At 41.2% G+C, this 10,738-nt stretch overlaps 1 protein-coding gene across 2 annotated transcripts; it reads left to right on the top strand.

Moving 5' to 3' along the window:
* Nucleotides 1–1,808: 1,808 nt before the first annotated feature.
* Nucleotides 1,809–6,845, top strand: LOC110586769 (HLA class II histocompatibility antigen, DR alpha chain). 2 transcript variants are annotated; one of them, XM_044912301.1, is made up of 5 exons: nt 1,809–1,973; nt 4,318–4,563; nt 5,023–5,304; nt 5,605–5,770; nt 6,421–6,845. In XM_044912301.1, exons 1-4 carry the CDS (start codon nt 1,892–1,894, stop codon nt 5,757–5,759), a joined length of 765 nt encoding a protein of 254 aa, XP_044768236.1. In that variant the 5' UTR covers nt 1,809–1,891; the 3' UTR covers nt 5,760–5,770; nt 6,421–6,845. The 2 variants fall into 2 exon arrangements, with proteins under 2 accessions (XP_044768236.1, XP_044768235.1); XM_044912300.1 differs by having other exon boundaries at nt 1,837–1,973; nt 6,443–6,845.
* Nucleotides 6,846–10,738: the final 3,893 nt, after the last annotated feature.

The following is a 10,738-nucleotide window of genomic DNA, read 5'->3' on the forward strand; positions in this document are numbered from 1 at the left end:
AAACTAATGATGTAATGTATGGGGATTAACATAAGAATAAAAAAAAATTAAAAAAAAAAAAAAGAAATCCCCTCAGACATAGGAAGCTAGAGTATAGGGACAGGGGACCATGAATAGTGTCTGGATAGGAACTTCTCTCCTGTCACAGGGAAAGGGAAATGAAAGTATTTTCTAAAGATTCCCAAATTTGGTAATCTCATGAGGAGAACCAATCAGTGTTTTAGAATGAAGCCATATCATAAGTTGCTGAGCAGCACCTTGGGTTGAAGCTGCTATTACAATATATGAAATGCTTTTCTATAAAATGCCTCTAAGTTTACCATATGTTTACTGAGAGCACCTTATAAGAACAAATTACAATGACAGCCAGCCAGCAAAGGGCAGGCATAGAAACATCATACTAGTTTTTTCCTCTGAAAGAGGAGACGACAAGCCTAAATCATAGGACCAGACCTTCAGCAGAGACTGATACTGTAGACCTCTCATCTGGCGCATTCCTTTGCCTCCAAGAAGTGTATTCCTTAAAAATCTCAGGGCAAAACTGTGCTGTGGGTCTCTTCCAAGTGGTCTAGAAGTCAGTGTCAGAATCTTCAAAGCCCTTAGATGCGATCAGATAATCCATAATGTATAGGGGTTTTTTCCCCTCATGATTTGTGAGGGCAGCTGTGGGGCAGGATAAGATCTCAGCACAACAGTGTAGAAAATCCACCCTGAGCATATGTGTCATGACTGATATCAAACAGTGAACTCACCATCTGAACAGTGGCCTCACCGCCAGGTCTCTCTATATTGGAAGTATTCAGATTCCAGCCCTCTCTGTGTGTGGTTTAATTTTCCTTTCTACTGTACTGTATGGTCAGAAACATGAGGGTCAGAGTGTCTTAACTTTCAGTTTTCTCAATGATGAACATCAGAATAAATTCTTAGGATCAGAACTTCAATGATTTATGACATGGGGAGAACTTTCAGAATGTTATGACATGAGGAAAGTTATGGTAAAGCCCTCCTGCAGGTTATTATCTCTATTGCTCCCAGTAAAATAAGCTCTGCCCAATTTAGTCCACCCTATTCGTCGATCTGAGTCCTCACATGAGGTGTGTCCCCAGCGGTCTGCTCCACTCTCTGGTCATATTTAAGATGGTAGGGATTACAGTCCACTGTTTCCAGTAACCACTACCTATGGCGTCTCTACCATCTTTCCCCAGCTAGGGGAGTGTTGACACTCAGAGTTTCTCCTCTGATGTTCTCTCAATATAGCACAGTGCCAGGGATGCCCAGCTCTTGGGCCGAGTTGGCCATCTGGGAGTCCAGGACAGTGGAGGACAAACCTAGAGCAATAAGAAGCTTCTGACATGCAGCTCTGTCACCCACTGCTGCCAAGTATCAGGCATTCCCCATAGCAGGACAATTTATCTTCTCTTTAGATTATTTCTTGTCCCTTAAATAAACTCCCCAGCTGTCACAGCACAGAGGCATAATTGCTAACCGTCATGTAGGGTGTTTCCATTGATTTTGTTCTCACTAATGTGCTTCAAGTACATCCCTTTCTAGAACTGGGGTTGGGATAAAACAGTCTGTGGGTGAATGTTATTTTCAAAAACTTGATTTTTTGCTGTTTCTGTTTGGTTGTGTGTGGCTTGTTTTTGTTTTGATTGATTGATTAAGAACTTTACTTGTTTATCTAATGAATTGAAGGGTTTCCTTTCCTGACCGTTTACAAAAGCTCTTCCCTTAGCAACAGATGTGTCATCGAAAAACTTTTTCTGATTGGCTTCGGCTCAGCCTATTTGAATTTTAATCAATCAGACCTACATTCTCTTTTCTTTTATTCTTGTCAGTTCTACCCCACTCTTAAGCTCTACTGACCCCCATTAAATCACCAAAGAAGAAAATGGCCGTAAGTAGAGTCCCAGTGCTAGGATTTTTCATCATGGCTTTACTGACGGGTCCCCAGGAATCATGGGCTATCAAAGGTAAGTGCTGAGGGAAGCAAAACTTGGGATATAAGTTCTGAGAGCACTGGAGAGATAAATTGTAAATATTTGCAAGACAGTCTTTGGAGTGAAGGAAAAGTGTGGCAGGCATCATGTAGTCTAAATCTGAATGTATTTAGAAAATGTAGTTTGGTGCTCTTTTCATAAATTGAAGTCAGTCACATTTAGTTAAGAGGGAAAAAATGGTATTGATTAATACCATTAACTTTGAGATAAGCCGACTTGAAGTGGAAATATTTTCTGAGAGGCATTAACAAGCTATCCTCTGGGCTTTAATTTCTTTTTCTGGGAAATTAGAAATTTTGAAATCTCACATCGTTTTGTGGGGATTCAATGAGAAAAAATTTGAGAAGTCCTTGCAACTGGTTCTTAGCCAAATACATGGTTGTTATTTTTTGGTAAGTGAATCCTGTCAGCATATTTTAAGCACAGACATTGTATTGAAGATGACCAGAAAGGGAAGTTACCAAAAGCAACATTTTATCCAAGGGAGGGCATGGGCAGGTGTGCTGAAGCCAACTGCATGTAATTTACTTCCTCTTTGGAGAAGGATAGCCCGTTCACCACTTCAGTGGATCCATGATCTATGGTCCCTGCTACTTAGTGATTTTCTCAAAAGAGTAGAACTGTGAGTGAGGATATGGAGATTCTTTCCTTATTCTCTGCCATCTCCAGAGCAAATGATTACTGCTGGGAAGATGTATTGTAAAAAAAGTATCCTTCACCCAGGCTGAACCCCACAGAGGTGTCAGGTACACTGGAAATAAGTAATGTAATAACCCAGCTCGAGGACCCATGATAACAATTGTAGGTTTCTATTGCCTAGAAAGAGCCACAAATGGGGATGCATACCTGATAAAATAGAGGCTCTTCCATTGGTATGGAAGGGGAAGTTAGAGGTGGCTCTGTTCCTTAAATATAAAGCAGTTTTGAACCTAAAATGCTGATTATAACGCCCAGTGATGTATTAAGAAATTACTTACCTCATCTCACTTAATTCTTTTTTTTTTTTAGAAATAGCAAGAATGCACAAGCGGGGTGGGGAGGGGCAAAGAGAGAAGGAGAGAAGGAATCTTGGGCAGGCTACACACTCAGGGTGGAGCCCAACTTGGGACTCGATCTCTGTACCCTGAGATTATGACCTGAGTCAAAAGCAAGAGTCGGATGCTTAACTGGCTGAGCCGCACAGGCATCCTTCATTTAATTCTAAAGACAAATCCAAGGTAGAAGTGAAACCACAAAAGAATATAATTGGAAATATTGTAAGAATATAATATGCCCTCACTGATATGAGGAATTCTTAATCGCAGGAAATAAACTGAGGGTTGCTGGAGTGGGGGGTGGGGTGGGAGGGATGGGGTGACTGGGTGATAGACACTGGGGAGGGTATGTGCTCTGGTAAGTGCTGTGAATTGTGCAAGACTGTTGAATCTCAGATCTGGACCTCTGAAACAAATAATGCAATATATGTTAAGAAAAAAAAAAAGAAGAAGGTAGCAGGAGGGGAAGAATGAAGGGGGGGATATCGGAGGGGTAGACGAACCATGAGAGATGATGGACTCTGAAAAACAAACTGAGGGTTCTAGAGGGGAGGGGGGTGGGAGGATGGGTTAGCCTGGTGATGGGTATTGAGGAGGGCACATTCTGCATGGAGCACTGGGTGTTATGCACAAACAATGAATCATGGAACACTACATCTAAAACTAATGATGTAATGTATGGGGATTAACATAACAATAAAATTTTTTTTAAAAAGAATATAATAAGAAAACATTGTAAGTAGATAAAATAATTGATTCAAGATCACTAGGTAAGTAAATACCTAAATAAGAATTAAAGATTTAATTAGATCCAGAGTTTAGAACCCAGACTTTTAAAAGTGTTTCCCTATTCTTCATATTACAGTGCTCTGAGAGATGCCCTAGAATTATTGTTTAATTGTATTTAATGCCTGGAAAAATACAGTGAGTGGGCAATTCTCTTTTAAGAGCTGCAACTGGATTTCCAAAGAGGGAATCATTTCTCAGCTAGTAACATGGAACCTAACAACAGCTTCACAAGACTCTGGGATTTTCAGGCCTCGTTTCCTTCAGTCCACCCTAACTCTGCCCCTTTACTTCTCCCCTCCCAGCTCTGTTCAACATGGATGTCCTGCACCTAAGCCTCATCTTCCAGCTTATCCCTGCTCTCCATCACTCCTTCACTCATATAGCTCCACTCCATATTGTTCCCCCACACCTGCCCACACATTTGTCGCACATCCTGGGTTCTTCTTCCTCTCCCTTCTTGGTTCCCATCCTAACTCTCTTCCCTGCCTTTTCAGAGGACCATGTGATCATCCAGGCTGAGTTCTATCTGACCCCTGACCCATCAGGCGAATTCATGTTTGACTTCGATGGTGATGAGATATTCCACGTGGATATGGGAAAAAAGGAGACAGTGTGGCGGCTGGAAGAATTTGGACATTTTGCCAGCTTTGAGGCCCAGGGTGCCTTGGCCAACATAGCTGTGGACAAAGCTAACCTGGACATCATGATAAAGCGCTCCAACCACACCCCGAACACCAATGGTACCTGCTGCACTCCTAGACATGGGAATCGTAACTTTGGAGTAGATGCTTCAGCTTGTTGTGTTACATTAGTGTAACTGACTTTCCCTCTCAGGGGCCCAACCTCGCCATAAGCAAGTCCCTACTTCTCATGCCACAGACTCAAGAACTTTACATGAGTTTGTTCCTTTCCTGATGTGCTCACATCTTGTCCTTGCCACCAACAGTCACTCACAGAGTCATTGCCCCAAATCTATGCTGGGGAAACCAGGAATGAAATTATCTCCAGGACCTAAAATATCCTTCTATATATCTTATACCACAACACTGGTTCTAGTTCATGGGGGAGAGTCTCAGAGATAGGTATCTGAGACATGGCATAGATGCTCAGGGCAGAGTTTCCACTGCTTTTTCCGCTTGAGTGGGAGGAAGAGGGGCCAGCCTAAGCAGGGAAGGCTAATTTCTGTCCTTTGTCCCCAGTCCCTCCAGAGGTGACTGTGCTCTCGAACACCCCCGTGGAACTGGGAGAGCCCAACACCCTCATCTGTTTCATCGACAAGTTCTCCCCACCAGTGATCAATGTCACGTGGCTTCGAAATGGAAACCCTGTCACCACAGGAGTGTCTGAGACAGTCTTCCTGCCCAGGGAAGACCACCTTTTCCGCAAGTTCCACTATCTCCCCTTCCTGCCCTCAGCCGACGATGTCTATGACTGCAAGGTGGAGCACTGGGGTTTGGACAAGCCTCTTCTCAAGCACTGGGGTATGGACTATCCTTCAGTCTCCTTTCTTTTGTGATTTCCTCCCGTGATGCCTGTGTCTGGTGCTTTGGGACCCAGAGTCCCCTAACTCGTCCATAACAATTGCTGCAATTCCTATTCCTTGCCTTCTCCCATTATTCAGCTCCCCCCACTGTTTAGTCTGCATTCCCTTAATATATCATTCCTCTTATTTAGTTGATTAATAACTATTCTTTTGACTAAATACCCGACCTTTGGTTCTAAGTGCTACTCCGTACCACAGTCATTACTTCCACACTATACTCTGTGTTACTTTTCCCCAGAGTTTGAAGCACCAACCCCCCTCCCAGAGACAAGAGAGAATGTGGTGTGTGCCCTGGGCCTGGTTGTGGGTCTGGTGGGCATCATTGTCGGGACCATCTTCATCATCAAGGGCATGCGCAAGGTCAATGCTGGTGAACGCCGAGGGCCTCTGTGAGGCACCTGCAGGTGGGTTTAATGTGATCAGAGGAAGACATAGATGGAGTTATCCAAGGGTAGGAGACAGAGTGGGGAAAAGTATATGTGATGCCTTTAAAGGAAAATGATAGGGAAGGTATAGTTCTTGATTTACCTTTGCTAGGACAGAATCAGACATTAACATCATCTGGTATCCCAAAGCTTCAAGGTCCCATATTCCTTCCCATACATGTGCACCTACATCACAACTTCAATCTTGGAAATCATCTCCACTACCTAAGACCATTGTTTCACATCAGATTTTTGAATCAGGTGATCTAGGAAAGATTTGGGCACTTCCTGGTTTATGATTCCAGAGGCAGGCCTTCAGTTCAGAAACATTCCCAGAGTTTGGCTCACTTAGGGTTAGGGCAGATTCACTGCAGGAAATGAAAATCCCTTGAAGGCCAATGCCTTCTCTAATCTGAAAAGTGGTTAAAACTTCTAAAAGAAGGTAAGCCATGGTCTGCTTATTCATACTCACTTGGAGAGTAGGGGGTGCAGTTCATGTGGAAAAGCTGTATTTACTAGACAGAGGTCAGATGAATATTTAAAGACTTTTCCAAAGTCAAAGGATTAAGGGAGAAGAAGGAATCTGAAAAAGAAAAAAGAGCTTAAAATTACTGTCTTAACTCTTTAAGATCTATGTGTGTCCTGCTACAGACAATGGAGTTTCCTAGAGAGAAGATCAATGAAGAAATTTGTGCTTCAGTAGCTTTACAAACCTGGCAATATTCCAACCATTCATCTTGCTGAAGACAACCGTTCTTCCACATTTTCCAGACCTTTAGCTGTTCTAAGAATAATGATGCCTTCCTGCTCTGTCCACATTCTGATATCTAGTTATTCCCTGTTTGTTGCCCCTTCTTGGGTCTGTTTTCCTCCATTTCCTACCATCATTTAATATCACTATGTAATGCTCTAGAATAGACCCCATAGTATCCTGTCTCGGCTATGGAATCTTGTGAATGTTCAATACAGACATCCCTTCTACACTTATTGCTTGGGTTTCTTCAAACTGTGATTGTGATTTTTTTGAACACAATAAACTATTTGATGGGTCTGAAATGTAGTTTTGGTGTCTAAGCCAGTTCTTCACAGGGACTAGGGAATATATGTGATTCTTTCACCCTGAAATGTGTGAATGTTGAATGTATGTGATAAGTTATGTAAGCAATTAGAAATATCTAGGTTTGGGGCACCTGGGTGGCTCAGTCAGTTAAATGTTTGACTCTTGAATTTGGCTCAGGTCATGATCTCAGCATCGTGAGATCAAGCCCCATGCAGATTCTGTGCTCAGATCAGAGTCTATGATCCTCTGTCTCGTTTCTTGTTTCTTAAATTCCACATATCAGTGAAATCATATGATGATTGTCTTTCTCTGATTGACTTATTTTGCTTAGCATAATACCCTCTAGTTCCATCCACGACATTGCAAATGGGAAGATTTTATTCTTTGATGTATATATATATATACATACCACATCTTATTTATCCATTCATCTGTCGATGGATATTTGGGCTCTTTCCATAGTTTGGCTATTGTGGACATTGCTGCTATAAACATTGGGGTGCAGGTGCCCTTTCAGATCACTACATTTGAATCTTTGGGGTAAATACCCAGTAGTGCAATTCCTGGGTCATAGGGTAGCTCTATTTCCAATTTTTTGAGGAAACTCCATACTGTTTTCCAGAATGGCTGTACCAGCTTGCATTCCCACCAACAGTGTAGGAGGGTTTCCCTTTCTCTGCATCCTTGTCAGCATCTGTCATTTCATGACTTGTTAATTTTAGCCATTCTGACTGGTATGAGGTGGTAGCTCATTGTGGGTTTGTATTTCCCTGATGCACAGTGATGTTGAGCACTTTTTTATGTGTCTGTTGGCCATTTGAATGTCTTCTTTGCAGAAATGTCTGTTCATGTCTTCTGCCCATTTCTTGATTGGAATATTTGTTCCTTGAATTTTGAGTTTGGTAAATTCTTTATACATTCCGGATACTAGCCCTATATCTGATATGTCATTTCCAAACACCTTCTCCCATTCTGTCAGTTGTCTTTTGGTTCAGTCGACTGTTTTCTTTGCTGTGCAAAAGATTTATCTTGATGAAGTCCCAGTAGTTCATTTGTGCCTTTGTTTCCCTTGCCTTTGGCGATATTTCTAGGAAGAAGTAGTTGTGGCCTAGGTTGAAGAGGTTGCTGCTAGTGTTCTCCTCAAGGATTTTGATGGATTCCTGTCTCAAATTTAGGTCTTTCATCCATTTTGAGTGTATTTTTGTGTATAGTGTAAGAGAATGGTCCAGTTTTATTCTTCTGCATGTGGCTGTCCAATTTGCCCAACACCACTTGTAGAAGAGACTGTCTTTTTTCCATTGGATATTCTTTCCTGCTTTGTCAAAGATTAGTTGACCATAGAGTTGAGGGTCCATTTCTGAGTTCTCTATTCTGTTCCATTGATCTACTTATCTTTTTTTGTGCCAGTACCATACTGTCTTGATGATTACAGCTTTGTAATAGAGTAATAGAGCTTGAAATCTAGAAGTGTGATGCCCCAGCTTTGGTTTTCTTTTTCAACGTTCCTCTGACTATTTGGGATCTTTTCTGGTTCCAACAAATTTTAGGATTATTTGTTCCAGTTCTGTTAAAAAATTTGATGGTATTTTGATAGGGATTGCATTAAATGTATAGATTGATCTAGGTAGCATAGACATTTTAACAATGTTTGTTTTTCCAATTCATGAGCATGGAACGTTTTTCCATTTCTTTGGTCTTCCTCAATTTCTTTCATGAGTATTCTATAGTTTCCTGAGTACAGATCCTTTGCCTCTTTGGTAAGATTTATTCCTAGGTATCTTATGGTTTGGGGTACAATTGTAAATGGGATCAACTCCTTAATTTCTCTTTCTTTTGTCTCGTTGTTGGTGTATAGAAATGCCACTGATTTCTGTGCATTGATTTTCTATCCTGCCACTTTACTGAATTCCTGTATGAGCTCTAGCAGTTTTGGGGTGGAGTCTTTTGGGTTTTCCACATAAAGTATCACATCACCTGCAAAGAGTGAGAGTTTGACTTCTTCTTTGCCAGTTTGGATGCCTTTTATTTCTTTTTGTTATCTGATTGCTGAGGCTAGGACTTCTAGTACTATGTTGAACAGCAGTGATGATAGTGGACATCCCTCCTGTGCTCCTGACCTTAGGAGAAAAACTCTCAGTTTTTCCCACTGAGAATGATATTTGCTGTGGGTTTTTCAAAGATGGCTTTTATAATATTGAGGTATGTACCCTCTATCTCTATACTGTGAAGAGTTTTAATCAAGAAAGGATGCTTGGGGTGCCTGGGTGGCTCAGTTGTTAAGCATCTGCCTTCGGCTCAGGTCATGATCCCAGGCTCCTGGGATTGAGCCCCACATCCGGTTCCCCGCTCCACAGGGAGCCTGCTTCTCCCTCTCCCTTTGCCTCTTCCCCTGCTTGTGCTCTTTCTCACTCTCTGTCACTATCTATCTCTCTCTATCAAATAAACAAATAAAATCTTTAAAAAAAAAAAAGAAAGGATGCTGTACTTTGTCACATGGTAATCGTGGCCTCATAAAACGAGTTTGGAAGTTTTCCTCCATTTCTATTTTTTGGAATAGTTTCAGAAGAATAGGTATTAATTCTTCTTTAAATGTTTGGTAGAATTCCCCTGGGAAGCCATCTGGCCCAGGGGTTTTGTTTGTTGGGAGATTTTTGATGACTGCTTCAATTTCCTTAGTGGTTATAGGTCTGTCAGGTTTTCTATTTCTTCCTGGTTCAGTTTTGGTAGTTGATACATCTCTAGGAATGCAACCATTTCTTCCAGATTATCTAATTTGCTGGCATATAGTTGGTCATAATATGTTCTTAGAATTGTTTGTATTTCTTTGGTGTTGGTTGTGATCTCTCCTCTTTCATTCATGATTTTATTTATTTGGGTCATTTCTCTCTTCTTTTTGATAAGTCTGGCCAGGGGTTTATCAATCTTGTTAATTCTTTCAAAGAACCAATTCCTAGTTTTGTTGATCTGTTCTACTGTTCTTTTGGTTTCTATTTCATTGATTTCTGCTCTGATCTTTATTATTTCTCTTCTCCTGCTGGGTTTAGGCTTTATTTGCTGTTTTTTTCTGCAGCTCCTTTAGGTGTAGGGTTAGCTTGTGTATTTGAGACCTTTCTTGTTTCTTGAGAAAGGCTTGTACTGCTATATACTTCCCTCTTAGGACTGCCTTTGCTGCATCCCAAAGATTTTGAACAGTTGTGTTTTCATTTTCATTGGTTTCCATGAGTTTTTTAAATTCTTCTTTAATTTCCTGGTTGACCCATTCATTCTTTAGTAGGATGCTCTTAAGCCTCTATGTATTTGAGTTCTTTCCAACTTTCCTCTTGTGATTGAGTTCTAGTTTCAAAGCATTGTGCTCTGAAAATATGCAGGGAATCCCAGTCTTTTGGTACCAGTTGAGACCTGATTTGTGACCTAGGATGTGATCGATTCTGGAGAATGTTCCATGGGCACTAGAGAAGAATGTGTATTCCGTTGCTTTGGGATGGAATGTTCTGAATATATCTGTGAAGTCCATTTGGCCCAGTGTGTCATTTAAAGTCTTTATTTCCTTGTTGATCTTTTTTTTTTTTTTAATTCTTATGTTAATCCCCATACATTACATCATTAGTTTTAGATGAAGTGTTCCATGATTCATTGTTTGTGCATAATACCCAGTGCTCCATGCAGAATGTGCCCTCCTCAATACCCATCACCAGGCTAACCCATCCTCCCACCCCCCTCCCCTCTAGAACCCTGTTTGTTTTTCAGAGTCCATCGTCTCTCATGGTTCGTCTACGCCTCCGATTTCCCCCGCTTCATTCTTCCCCTCCCGCTACCTTCTTCTTCTTCTTTTTTTTTTTCTTAACATATATTGCATTATTTGTTTCAGAGGTCCAGATCTGAGATTC

This window comes from Neomonachus schauinslandi, unplaced genomic scaffold, assembly GCF_002201575.2.
Source record: "Neomonachus schauinslandi unplaced genomic scaffold, ASM220157v2 HiC_scaffold_1046, whole genome shotgun sequence".
Lineage (NCBI taxonomy): Eukaryota > Metazoa > Chordata > Mammalia > Carnivora > Phocidae > Neomonachus > Neomonachus schauinslandi.